General features: G+C 40.7%; 1 protein-coding gene across 2 annotated transcripts in view; it reads left to right on the top strand.

Moving 5' to 3' along the window:
• stox2a (storkhead box 2a) overlaps positions 1–10,900 on the top strand; it is an 18,214-nt gene extending 7,314 nt beyond the window's left edge. The window contains exons 1-4 of one of the 2 annotated variants that reach the window (XM_035660613.1): positions 1,128–1,364; positions 3,016–3,168; positions 5,368–7,927; positions 10,055–10,900. In XM_035660613.1, coding sequence (XP_035516506.1) covers positions 1,187–1,364; positions 3,016–3,168; positions 5,368–7,927; positions 10,055–10,256 — 3,093 coding nt within the window. In that variant the 5' untranslated portion in view covers positions 1,128–1,186 and the 3' untranslated portion in view covers positions 10,257–10,900. Of the gene's footprint in view, positions 1–1,127; positions 1,365–3,015; positions 3,169–5,367; positions 7,928–10,054 lie in introns of those variants that run through there. The other variant, XM_035660612.1, reaches the window with a different exon arrangement.
• The last annotated feature ends 3,920 nt before the right edge of the window (positions 10,901–14,820 follow it).

The following is a 14,820-nucleotide window of genomic DNA, read 5'->3' as shown; positions in this document are numbered from 1 at the left end:
CTCTCTCTCTCACACACACACACACACACACACACACACACACACATACACGTACACACACACACACACACACACACACATACACACACACCCTTCCTGGAGGTGCTGGGAGCAGCTGCAGCATTAGCGTTGAAAGAGATTTGCCGTTGACTGGAGTTTGCATCCCCCCCTGTTAATGAATGGATGCTACGGCGATAGGCTCCGGAGCTTCTTCCGTTGGATTGCGGGAAACGGTGGATATCTATTCTTGAATTTATTTATTTATTTCTATGCTCTCCATTTTTTTCTCCCCACCCTCTCCTGGTGTGCTGTTGTCGAAAGGACGATGGGGTCTTGTGCTTGATCGGATAAAGATGGAGGTGAACGTGGCGTCTCCGGTGCTTGGCATACTATTGAGGTTTCACTGCCCATTAGGGTGAATGGAGCTTTTATTTCTGTTTTTTTTTAAGTGGGCTCTTTTGTTTTCCGGGGATCGGCCGAGCACTCCTGTGGTGAATTGAGCTATTGTCGAAGACTGGGCCTCTTAAGCTTTGAATCTTTGACTATCCATCCATCCCCTCCCTTCCTTCCCCAGTTACCTTCTACTCAAAAGGAACAAGCGGATCCCAAAACCTCCACTGAAATCTCTCCTCACCGTCCTCCTTGCTTCCAATGCCCCATTTCCCTCATCTCTACCCCTGCCCCCCCACCTCTCTCCTGCTCCCTCCTCCCACATCAGAGCGGCTACGTAATGTGCCTCCCTACGCATGCAAATGGGGATGCTACAAATGGTGGCTGGGACTGATGCCGATGAAAGGGTGATGCCTCGCGCAATCACCTGCACCTCCGCCACTGCTGCCACTGCTCCAGATCAGCCTGGGAGAGCCCAGCAGCCGATGACAACCACCCACAGTGCGAACACAGTCGTTTGTAGCTTGCTCGTGGATGTAAATGAGACGTGTGTATGTGTGTGAAGGTGCACACTGGTTCCTGCCATGTCTGGTGTGTGATCGCTCTAGCGGGACGTTCTTACTGATGCGGGGGAGGCACTGAGCCTGAGGTTGGTCGACCTCCCCCTGCACACCCCCCCTTCCCCACCTCCCTCCTTCCTTCCCCCTCCTCCCCATTCCACCCAAGCCCCCCCACCCCCTACCCATCTTATCCCAGAAGCCCCCTGGGGTGAAGGCCACCTGGTAAAGGGGTCACGATGAAGAAGAACCGCAGCAGCAATCTGCGGCGGGCCTGGCCCAGCTCGGAGCTTACCGAACGCCCGCTGGAGCACAATCTCTCCCGTAGTGAGAAAGACATCCGTGTGCAGAAGCAGCATCTTCCTCCCCCTCCTCCTCCTCATTTCTCTCCGTCCCCGCCAAGTTATCGTGCACCAGGTGAGTCGGACACTCCCACAAACAGAAGCTCCACCCTCTCTCTACGCAAAGCTGCTTGGAGTTAGCAAAGGCATTTTGATTTAAGGTCAAAGGGCAGAGTTCAAAGTGGACGAAATTTTAATGTTATCAAGGAGGAATTGTTTACTACTTCCCCTTTTTACGACTTCTCTAATGTATCAAATGAGGTCAAATAGAAATAGAGAAAAAGAATTTGAATTATTTAATCTAAAGCTTTCTCTTGTCTGTCGGCTTGTTTTAAGATTAATTAAACTGTATCTCAGTGGGTCCAAACCTCTGCAACTTTCCTACTTCCTGACATATTTTTACATATCCCTTGTATTCACTGACCCATATTTAAACATGAATTAAACTAATTGTGAACATGATGAAAAAAAATTTATATTTATCAATTCATTATGTATAATATATTCTTGAATATCAGTTGCATCACCTTTGCGTCAAATTTTGTGACAGATTCATTTCGTTTGTTGATATGACAAATGGGCTTCTGGGACATCTCACATCAGCAACTAATGTCCTGACCAAGAATCCTTTCAGCCAGTTTTATTATAAATATTTGCATAGTTTTCTGCTGTCTTTCTCCATTGCATGATGTGAAGCATAAATACTACAACCTCATTCCCACACCCCTCAGAGATTTGCTCTGCGTATGTTGAAAAAACTAAAATACTATAAAAGCACAGGACAGGGGGATTTTTTCGTGGGGACTAATTCACTGGCAGATCCAGCTTTTCTCATGTTTACTAAAAACCGAGTAAAGCCTTGTAAAGCCACATAAAGCTTAGGGGGCTGTGATACTAAGCAGAGATAACGTCATCGCGTTGCTTAACTGACCATTCAGCTGACTGTGGTGAGGAGGCAGGGCCCTGCACAGATTTCCGCTCAGCTAGTGTGGACAGCAAATGATAGCAAAACTTTTAAGCAGTGATCAATAAGGCTAAATTAATTCTGTTAGTTATCTGTGGAGACGTAATATTAGGTTAGAAAGGAAACATGGAGGCTTTGTGGATATATTTTCTACATTGTATTGTATGATTCTCTATCGATCTCCAGATTTAGGTCAGAGGACAGGGTCAGCTACAGCACAGATGCTGCAGCGATGGATTCGGTGTGTTGCTTTACAACCTTTCAGCAGGGCAGATGTTTGCTCTCAGAGGGGCTTGAAGCCGGGCCGTCTGGTTGTAGGATGATCTCACTACTCACTACTGCTGACAGCAAAGCCAGCTTAATTCAACAAAGGCAAAAGAGAATTTCTGTGTGTAAGCTCTCAATGTGGTGCTAAAGTCAGTTATATTTTGTTAAATTTCAAATACGTTGGGGTTTGACACTCTGAAGGATTGTGTAAGCTTCGCTTTTTATTTGCGAGATAAATTGAATAACGAGGTTGCAAAGACTCAGGTGATCTCACGCTACAGTTACGGGCTGCTGCAGCAGCTGCCTCGCTTTGCCAACCTACGAGAAACAGGAGGAATGAGAGGCTAAAGGAAGCACAGAGAGGAGGGGTGGAGCTGTTCCAGGCAGCGTGCAAACTGCTGCTGTTTGACCATTACATCATAGCTTCACACGCTGCGCCTGCTGTTCATTCATGATCTCACAGTTGTGCTTGTGCCTCCTCCTCCTCCTCCTGCAGGTGACGTGTCTCCGATCAGTATGTCACCTATCAGCCAGTCACAGTTCATCCCGCTGGGAGAGATCTTGTGCCTGGCCATCTCTGCTATGAACTCTGCCCACAATCCTGTCAACCAGGAGGCTCTGGTGGAGCACCTCACTGCCAGCTTCCCAGGTAGGCTCCTCTGACCGCGTTCTAAAATGGGACTGCACTAAAGCATGCAGAGACTGATTTTTGAGTACATTATGTGACGTATGTTAGAAAATTAGCAGTTTCATTAAATACTAGTAGAAATGGTAATTATATACATCTATGTGTGTGTCACATATTTGTTTATTGTCTCATGATTTGTTGCTTATGAAATTTTCCAAGCAAAAGGATTATATAGTTTTATTATATATACATTTAACAGTCAGGTTCAAAGAGCAACATAATGATCTATGTAGGCTTTAAACATTTATTGATCTCATCTCAGGGCAGATTTCATTAATTGAGAATTGACATATTTCATCCTGTAAAATCTTCCAAACAAACTTAATAGGAATAGACCTGAAACCCTTAGTCGATTAAGCGATTAGTCATTAATTATTTTAATTACTGTTTTTATGACATTTTTCTATCACAAAAGCCAGACATTCACGTGCCAGCTTCTCACATGCGAGGGTTTATTGTTTTACTGTCATATATGATAGTAAACAGATTTCCTTTGGAATTTGGACTGTTTTTTAGACATTTGAAGACTTAAAGTTGGGCTCTGGGAAATAATGGTGGATATTTTTCACTCTTTCCTGACCATCCAGAGTTACTGATAAAACATCCTTAAATGTACTAAAACATTGTGAACATCTTTAGCGCCCTGTCCCTTTTTTTTCTCATATATTGTTTTTGGATTTCTTCACAAGTGACATATATGTATATTGATTTATGCGACTAATTATTCATGATTATGTATTTGGATATTCTGCTACTTAACCTGTTGAACCCGACGAGGTTAAATAATAACCAGACCAGAATTCATTGTTAAACTTGAATTTGGTGACACCAAGCAAGTAGCACCATTTGAAGAATTTATCTTATCTTATTATTATCTTATCACTTCATAAGAAACAATTTTAATAGCAGTTCTCACAAAACAAAGGGTCTCTCAGGGTTAAAAAAAACAGCAACTTTGATCAGTTTTTTACTATTTTCACATTGTTGTGATGCTCCAACAAAATGTTCACAATGTTGTTTATTCAAACGGTTTGAATATACGTAATATTTTAATAGCATAGTAATTTTCTTCTTGTATAAAATTTATAAAACATTTAAACCCAGGATTACCCTTTATTTAAACAAACTAAATATTTATTAAAACACAATGTTTAAAACCACATGTTTAACTACTGTGTAACCAAGTTGTCAGTCAAATTTAATGGAAAGCATGTCTTTCAGAGTCATCTTCACTTCTATACAATACCAGAGTGAGATGAACTTATAGGTTGCATCATTTCTGTGTAAAAAAAACAAAAAACTAACACACGGGTGATGTAATGTCGGGCAACACAAGGCCTTGCTAGACAAAGGTTAAGAATGGTGTTGTTCAAATTGGACTACTTTTGATGTCTATTTGGTAATTAATATAAGGTAATCTCTTGAGCTGACTGATGGTGGTTTACATCCTCAGTAAATATCCTCAGGAGTCATTCAGGGATGGGAGTGTTTAGTTTATAATGTACCATTTGTTTTTACATACAGATTAAAATGCATGTGAATTCAGGTGAGCTAAGGTAGGGGGTTCATGTAAGAAAAGTAAGTCAACAAAAAATTAAATGAATACCCATTTCATGTCACGTAAAACCCATGTTTCCTACAATACTGAATATGTCAAGCTGAGTTTTAGTTGCACAATAAATCTACAGTATCGTTATTGTAATGGTGCATCCATGAAAAACTTTGGTGTGAAACTTTCACTTAACACGACCATTATATAGGTTGAAGGAAATGCTGGGTAAGAAGATGCATAATGCAGTATATCAAACTGCCATACTGTGTGTTGTATTGGGCTGGAACATCTAAATATCACATTTTATTCATATTAAAATAGCCCTTAAACTAGTGTTTATGTTGTCTGTTCCTGACAAGCTGAGTTCTGTTTTTTTCACCAAAAGTTCTTAATTATTAAGACATTTATTTATTATTTATATATATTTTTTATATTTATTTTAATTTTGATTTTTTGTATAAAGTGTATATTTGGATTATTTTACCATCTATCTAAATTGTCACCATGCTCCAACAAGATGTTCAAACCTGTTTGATGTCCTGTTTGAAAGGACCTGTTTCTTTTTGAAAGACTGTGCTTTAACTTTGTCTGAACTGTGTTTCCTGCAGGCGTGCCTACACCCAGCTCAGAGGTTCTGCGACATACCCTGAACATGCTGGTGCGAGAGAGGAAGATCTACCCAACTCCAGAGGGCTACTTCATTGTCACCCCCCAGACCTACTTTATCACTCCGTCCCTCATCAGAACCAACAACAAGTGGTATCATCTGGATGATCGGCTGCAAGAGCGCCAACCACAACAGTCACAACAGCAGCAGCAGCAGCTGCAACAACAGCAGCAGCAGCAGCAGCAGCAACCTCAGCAATGCACTTCGCCTAAGTCTGGCAACGTCACACCATCCACACCTGGCTGCCTGAGAGAGAGGCCTCCTCGCAAGAATCACAGTGACTCATACAACTCCTATCGCGAAGACCCGTCCAGACTTCACACCTCTGCGCTCCAAAGTAAGTCACCAAAGGAGCACAGGGGAGATTCTTATCAAAGTAAACCACCCAAGGATCACAACAGTGGGGAACCTCCACCAAGCACGTCAGCCAAGGAGCACCGAGGAGAACCGCCATCATATCCTTATCCCCCTCTTCCCACTTCTCCCCCTGTCCAGCAACCGCCACCTCAAGATCCCGCTGAAAAGAGCAAAAGCATCACTTCTTTCCCTTATAAAACTGACACTCTGACCAAAAAGAAAGAAGGAAGTGGTGGCAGCGGAAGTGGCGAGAAGCAATCCAAAAGGTTCGGTCTCAGGCTCTTCAGACTGAGTTTCAAGAAGGACAAAATGAGGCAGCTGGCCACCTTCTCAGCCCAGTTCCCCCCAGAGGAGTGGCCTCTTCGTGACGAGGAAGTGCCAACCACGCCCATTCCCCGTGAGGTGGAGATGGAGATAATCCGCCGAATCAACCCCGATCTAACAGTGGAGAATGTGGCAAGGCACACGGCTGTGATGAAGAGGCTGGAGGAAGAGCGTACACAGAAGAACAAGGCAGGATCTTCAGCCCAGCACAGTGCACGCAGCAGGAGGGGGAGGGGACACAGGAGGGCCCCACATGGTAAGTCGCGCTCACACAGCAAGCCCCGAACCTCCAGGGGAGACCCGTCTGAGGGTTCAAACTGGGACCTTTTGTTTATGGAAAGGGATTACCGCTTCTTCAGCCACTCGTTAGTACGCTCACCTCGGGAGGCCATGTACACCTTGGAACGTAGGCGAAGTGGAGGCGCAACATACCTGGTCCATAGCAACCCCAACATTACTGAATCGTATTGCCCAGTTACCCCTGAGTGGGACGTGTCTGGGGAGCTAGCCAAGAGACGGACAGAGATGCCCTTCCCTGAGCCATCACGTGGGACGTGCCAGTCCAGAGTACAAAGAAGTCACAGTCACAATCAGGACAGGAAGTCGCGTCACGAGAGGTCAGATCAGGCTAAGGAACGCTCTCGGTCCATGGACAACTCCCTCAAGGGCCCGTCACAGGGCCCGCCAGGAGACTTTGACCCCAATCTGGAGGAGCGTAGTCATTACTACACCGATGACGGCACCCTGCGCGCCACGCAGAAGTCCTCCCACTACTCAAGGATCATGTTCTCTGCTGCTAAGTTCCACTCTGATTTTAATGTGCCTGATTTGGGGAAAGGGAGTTTGGATGAGTCAAGGATCCGGAGTACGATGGAGAGGAACAAAAGCAGAGACAGCTTGCCAACGTACAATGAGCTAATGGGACTTTCTCCTAAGCCCTCAACAGATGAGTACTTCCAGTGCAATACGTCAAATGAAACAATCCTAACTGCCCCTTCGCCTCAGGCAAAATCAGAATATGACACATTAACCTCATCAGGGGGACTCCGAAAGGGCTCTCCGGCTGACCGCCAAACGCCTCACCTCACCTCTCCTCACACGATGGAGTACAAAGAGGACTTGTCGGCAGCAAAGGGACAGAACGGCTCAGTGCGACTGACGCCAAGCCAGACGCCAGAGCCGGTGCAAAATGCCCGTTTGACGCCACACCAACACAATGTAGATCCCGGAGGGGGAGGAGGCGGTATGGTGATCAAGAGGAAAGAGATCTTCAGCAAGGACACTTTGTTCAAACCTCCACACAATGCCTTGTCCACAGGCTATGTGGACAGCAGCTACACCAAGTCCGGCACATTGCGGAAAGCCTCACATGCCAAATCAACAGAGGCCCTAGACAATCCTGAGCCCCAGCAGCCTTCCAATTCAGCCACTTCCTCAGCGTCACCTGCAGTTTTACAGGGCTGCTTAGAGCCAACAGTCCCCTCCGCCTCTTTTGACTATTATAATGTATCAGATGATGAGGAAGAGGAAGAGGCAGAGGAGGACTCGCACAAAGAGTTGGCAAAGGCAGAGGACAACAAAGACCATGGGGAAGGGGGTGGCAACGGTGGAGGCAGTGGTGGTGGTGGGGAGGGAACCATGCAGTGGCTACTGGAGCGGGAGAAGGACCATGATCTTCAGCGAAAACTGGAGACCAATCTGACCTTACTCAGCCCCAAGGAGACAGAGAACAGCAGCAGCCAGAAGTCGGCCCACTCTGCCCGTTTGGACAGCATGGACAGCAGCAGTGTCACGGTGGACAGTGGATTTAACTCCCCCAGGTATGTGCTTAAATGAACTGTAGATGTGTATTAACATCTAGCAGTTTGCTCTTAAAATGTTATGTCTTAAACCAGCATTACTGGTAAAGCGAGCGAGGTATACTTAAGTGGGACTTTAAGTCATATAATGTAAGTAAAAGTCACACAAAATAAAAAAAGCTCAACAAAAGATGGTGGTACTCAATTTAATCTAAGCCAAAATAACCTTTTTATGTTGACAAAACAAAAGAAAATCGTCACCCAAAGTCCACTTTGGTCATGTGATAATCTGTAAACTGTAGCAGGTTATGTTACCGAACTGAAATAACTCAGTTAACTATCACAAAGGATGATAGAGAGGCACCCAGGTTAATGCATTTACAATCAAATACCAGTCTTGACTTTGTATCTACCCTTTGTGGCCACTTTACTACAGTAGGTACACCTGTACAATAAATTCAGTCCAATACAACAGACCTGTCATAACCTCTGACACTAAGAAGCTCATAATGCTTTTGGTAACACTGTCAGAAAAGTATCAATTGTATGTTTATTATTGAGGTTTGATTGCATTAGACTGTACCGATGTAGATCATCTATATTCTATATTTATAGTGAATAGATTAGATTAGGTTTTAGTGAGTTGGAGTTCCAGGTGTGCTTTTAATCAGATAACATGTTGAACAGTGAGAAGGACCAGTTTCCTGTTTTAACAGTCTAGTAACATTTCTGAGAGTTGTATTCAACCAAGACAAGAAAAATCTTGATTTTGAGTATGTATCAACTTTAGATAACAAGCACGTAAAAACAGCTGAAACCCGTGACAAACGGATGAATAGTTTCAGCTTTATATAAACGGCTGCAAACATCTCATACAAACAGATATACTAGCAACACGTTATTTCTGCTCCTTGAGTGAAACATGAACACAGTGCAGCAGTTTAATATCAGTGAATCACTTGTGACCCATCTAAACACGATTTATCAGACAGTTACCAGAAGGGTTGCTCCATCGATTTAATATTGCACTTCCATAAAATTGTTGTCTGACTCGTGAGAGACAGAAAGCCTGACTTTCATTGCTGAGGATCGGTTACGCTCCCAAAACACTGGATCCTACACTTCTCATAATGCAGTTCTACTTGTTACAAGCTCTGTCAAACTTCTCATGCCCAGTCAGTAACGCAAGCTTTCTGTCAAATATGTGAAGTAAAATAAACCTGATGACGTCATCTGGCCTATTTTTTCATACCATATAAAGTTCCCTTAAGAGCCACAAAGGACCCTTTAATATATACAGTATTATTAATACCATGCAGGCTGTTGAGAAAGTGATTTTTTTCTTTGTATATTTATGTTTTTCCAGGATAAATAACTTCATAAAAGCTTTTTGTGTTTATTTGTAAAACCTTTTTTAAATGAAATGAAGCGTTTCTCTTCCTGGAAGGAATTCTCTTATTATAATTCTCATTAACTGCAATTGATCAGCTTGTTACCTCTAGACTGTAAAATATACTTACAATTGTATTATTAGTGGCATTTGTCTTTCTAGCCAAGCACCACCTATACATATACACCAGTGGTTCCCAATTTGAGGGTCAGGACCCCCACTAGGGGTTGCTAAAGCTTCACCGGTCGTCGCAAGGGGATTAAGAAAACTTAAAAAATATACACAGTAGCTCGTATATCTCAGAATTTCATTAATTACTGTAAAGAAAACTCAATTTTTTTCTCCAAGTTTATATTATTATTGAAGATTTAAACCTTAAAACCTGAACACAAGCTATATTCACACAGCCTTCATTCTCTAATTAACAGCTTCGTCCTGCATTACAAGGACACAGTTGAAACAACCAAACAGGAAAACCCTGAATTCTGAAAATTTCCGGCAGTTACTGTGTTTGCTATTTGGGTTCATTTGGGTACACTTTATCAGTTCTTCTGTACTGTTATTGTTATGCATTGAACATAATATGAAATATCCATAAAATGACTCACTTATTCAGTAGTCGTTTACTCAATGATAGAGAGGATCCCTTAAGGAAAACGGTTGGGAATCACTGCTATGTGAAGTCTTGCATTATTATTAGATTACTTGAATTCATACTGTATTTTGAAACCAAACACTTTATGTTGTCTCTCGTGCAGGACGCGTGAAAGCCTTGCATCCAACACATCCAGCATTGTGGAAAGCAATAGACGGCAGAATCCAGCGCTGAGCCCTGGCCACATCGGCACCAGTAGTATCGGACTGCCATTCAGCTTTCGCGCCATCCCAGAGCCCCCCACCACACAGCCTGAGAAACTCCAGAAGTCATCGAACTGCCTGGCCTCCATCACCAGCGTCTGACAGGCAGCACAGACTGAGACTGTGAAGGTGGTGGAGGATAGAGGAAAGCGAGGTGTTTCACCAGTTTGACCCTCGCCGTCCTCGACCAACACACACGCATACACATAAACACAACACATCTTCAGACTCCTGAGAATCCATTTACTGGGACTGTTACAAAAACAGGCATGGCTTCAAGAGACTGTTCCCACAGCTTCAAGAACTTTACTGCAAAAAAGAGAAGAAAACTACAGAATATCAAGACCACTGTAGGTGAAGAAACCTACCTGAAGTACTTTGATTTTGGTGACATGGACTCTAGTTTGGCTTATATCAAGATTGACTTGACTATTGGTATTGGAAAGTAGTAGACTATAGGATTCAAGTTACATTTGGAAATATCGAAAACTTTTTTATATTACTTAACAATACATGTCCAATTAAATGTTCTCCTTCCTGAAATAGCGTCAAGTTCTTCAGGACGATTCAATGTATCAGCACAATGTCGAGACAATAAAAGTTGATCCTGAGAACAACGAATGAAAGATATAAAAACATAAATCAGCTCAGATTTGTGTACCGCAATGCAAATGATGTATGTATACTCGATACTTTTGATATCCTAATTATTATAATGGTGGTATTAAAGATGCTATGTGACCAAAAAATATGTTTTGGACAAAATGAGCTGCACCTCACCCTTCACACGCACAAGCCAGATCATCGCAGATAATACACGAAACAATCTCAACACAAGATTCATTTAGTATCCGATCTGGAGCTTTTCAACTCATATCCCACGATTTACCAGGAGTTTTTTAAATGTTTTCTATTTCCATTTAAGGTTGTTTGTTGTCCATGTTAGCTTAAAAGTGAAATATTAATTCTGGGCCTTGGTAAGCACAGTTGACAGAACAATCTTATCACAACGTCTATTTGTAGTTGTTCTGGAGCTTTTGGTCATATCACATGATCTTCTGCCAGTTGTCTTTAAAATGTAGATTTTGTAGCGGGATAGTTTTGTCAACTGCTTTTGAAGAAATATCAAGAATTAACTCTTCATAAGTTTATTAGGAGGAATTGATCAACAGGTTCCTTGAGCTCAATCTCAAGCGTGGTATTAATGAGGAAATGTTGGATTATGTTGGGAATTCTGAGTTTTACTTTGTCTTTTATTTGTGGTTTTCATTTCTATGCTCGTCAAAACAGTGTAGACATGCATTGCATGTGCATTGTGGGAAATGAAGGCAGAAGAGTAGATGGTGGAACCACAAGACTGGTCAGTTCATCCAAGTATCATTTTATATTTTCAGTAGATAATAGTTCCTGAGGAAAAATCAGATTTTCCAGAGCCAATTAATTGATGAGTCAACTGACATATATTAATCAACAACTATTTTGATAATTGATTAATCTTTTAAGTAATTTTTAATCAAAAATGGCAACAAAATTACTTGTTTCAGCTCAAATGCGAATATTTTCAGCTTTTCTTTAGTCGTCTAACAAATTGGTCAGAGGAAACAAAACATTTTAATGCATCGCCATAGGTTTTGGGAACTTGTGATGAGTAAACAGACCATACTTAATTATTAAAGAAAATAATTGTAAATAGTTTTTAATGAACTCCAGTCTGTGCATTATCCAGAGTAACTGGGAGCTATTGTTCCTATAAAGTAATCATCTTAGAGCTGAAATGATGACAGAAAATTAATCAGCAACTATTTTGATAATCAGTTAATAGTTTTGAGTAATTTTTCAAGAAAAAATGTCTTATATGTAAGTAAACGGCATTATGTTTTTTGAACTGACAAAGAATATTTGAATATGTAACCTTGGGCTCAAGGAAATTGAGACTGACATTTTCACTATTCTCCAACAGTTTCTGGACCAAAACGATGAAAATTACTAGCAGATTAATAGATAATTAGAATAATTGTTAGTTGTAGCTCTAAATAATTTTTCCAGAAAAATAGTTGTGTGTTCAATGGATAATTCTTAGGATGCAGAGACTTTGTCTTTAAAAAAGTGTTTACTTAAAGATGAAAAGTTCTAATCTCAAGACAAAGAACTGTAGTCTCTCACTTTTTTAGGAGCAGGACCAAAGTGGAATTTATAATGAAAAACCTTTATAGGTCACATGGCTTGTTCATGAGTAATTTAAAAAACAGACCAGTTTAAACCTTGTTTTAAAGGATTTGTATAAACATAGATTTTTTTTTAATAAATTCTACATTGTCCCTGCTCCTGTATGCATGAATAAGAATAAGTTGTTCACATATTTTTTTAATGCTTTGAGCAGCACAAACTACACTCTTTTCAACTTGATATAACTGAGGGGTAGAAGTCTCAGTGGGGTTGTTCTCGAAACTTCAGGAAATATAACTAAAACTATATGCAAAGGTATATTAGACCATTACCATTAAAGGTAAGTGAGCAAATGTGAGACTACATTTCCCATTTGTGTGTCCCAAACGTACTATAATGGTCACAGTCTGACTGCAGTTCTGTAGATGGACTGTAGATGGAGCCAAAGTTAAAAACTGAAGCAGATCTAACACACTGGTCAGACAAACAATGGGCCTCATACAGCCACATTCTCTTAAAGATAGATAGATAATTACTCAAAAACATATAATGTCATCTTATTATATGATATTTATGCCTTTTTTATGTTCCTTAAATTTAAAACCTATGTTTCCTTACGTTTGTTTGTTCATTTGTACTTCTCTTCTTGCGTAAGGCCCATTGTGACACTACAAGCTGTAAATGTCAACCTGACCCAGTCCGACAATATATGGTGTTAATTCAACATGAATATACAACCTGAACACTAGAAGCCTTGCCCTCATAATACATGTTCAATTTAAAGGTATTATTTCACCTTCTAACAGGTATTTATGAGTTTTACATGTGTATGATTAATGGTCCACATTTATATAACCCTAACTAATGCTATCATGAAAAGCCAGCAACCATTCATTTTAAGTTGTAGCACTAAAAACACTTTCAGAGCACTGTTTCAGAGCACTGACCATTGAAAAGCTCAGACTGAGCGCCCTCTAGTAGTTAACTGGTTGTATAACAGTGGCAGCAAACAGCTGGAGGTCTGTTGCACCAAATGTGTGACAACTGAAGCTCATCTAACTGATCCTATAAAGGTAAGTGGCTTATCCTCAAGACACCACCAAGCTGTTGTGTGTAAAATGGGTCAAAAGTCAAAAGTAGATGTTTATTTATGTAAAGAAACACTGTTGTTGCTACTAGCCTAAAATATTCAGAGATAGGGTTACAATACAGTATCATAATGAACCAATGGCACTGCCTACATACAGTATTGTACAGTTTGGAAGGGCCACCAGCGTAAATCAAAACACTTCCTGTGTTTAATTATAAATAATACATTTTAAAAAAAGCAACTACAGCAACAGACCTAATTAATCAGCTGTTCTGTGTCTGCAGGAGTCATGTGAGGGGTCAGAGGTAATCGGTTGCATAATCAGACCTCCTGTTGTTGCTCTTTGGGTTGGACACCATTTAATTTCCAGCTGGCACACTGCTTACATATGTTTTATCTTTTATATAGTTGCAGCATAATGTTAAAAGTTGAAAAAAATTAATTGTGAGATAGAATATGACTGTAAGACTATAATTGCCACTGTTGCCAAGTGCTTGCTAATGGTGGGAGAGAGTACAGTGTAGACCTCTCTATGTGAAAAGTGTCCTGAGATTATGTATGTTGTAATCTGGTGCTATGTAAATTAAATTGAATGAATTAAATAAGGAAGACTATAATTTCCAGGTCACAAAATCACCTACCATCACCTCTAAAGCTCACTAACAGGTTAGGCTACATCTTGTTTGTTTAATCGGTACAAAAATCACCTTTGTGTAAAAACTTCAGATTTTACCCTTGGACAGAGCCAGGCTAGCTGTTTCCTCATGTTTCCAGTCTTTATGCTAACTATTTTGATAATTGATTAATTTTTTAAGTCATTTTTAATCAAAAATGTGTGTCAAATGTGAATGTTTTCAGCTTTTCTTTAGTCGTCTAGCAAATTGGTCGGAGGAAACAAAACATTTTAATGCATCGCCATAGGTTTTGGGAACTTGTGATGAGTAAACAGACCATATGCTTAATTATTAAAGAAAATAATTGTAAATAGTTTTTAATGAACTCCAGTCTGTGCATTATCCAGAGTAACTGGGAGCTATTGTTCCTAGAAAGTAATCATCTTAGAGCTGAAATGATGAGAAAATGAATCACCTACCATCACCTCTAAAGCTAACTTCATATCTTCTCATCAAACTCTCGGCAAGAAAGAAACATGCATATCAATTTTCAATATAATTTAACACTGAAAAAGTCTATATTTACTGTTGCACACTCCAGACTTCTAGATAAACACATAACAGGACTGAAATAGAATAATAAATAGAGATGTTGGAGGTTTAAAGTGAACAACTGCAGACAGGAAATAAAAGTTAGTGTAACAAAAACACTCAAATTGTCTTTAAGGTTTTGTTTAGGATGACTTCTTTTACTACACCTTTGCAATGGACTATGACTGGGAAACTGAGTAATAAA

Source organism: Morone saxatilis, unplaced genomic scaffold (assembly GCF_004916995.1).
Source record: "Morone saxatilis isolate NCDOM2014 unplaced genomic scaffold, NCSU_SB_2.0 Contig17, whole genome shotgun sequence".
Taxonomy (NCBI): domain Eukaryota; kingdom Metazoa; phylum Chordata; class Actinopteri; family Moronidae; genus Morone; species Morone saxatilis.
Note: the sequence above shows the minus strand (reverse complement) of the source record. Positions and strands in the feature narration are given on the sequence as shown.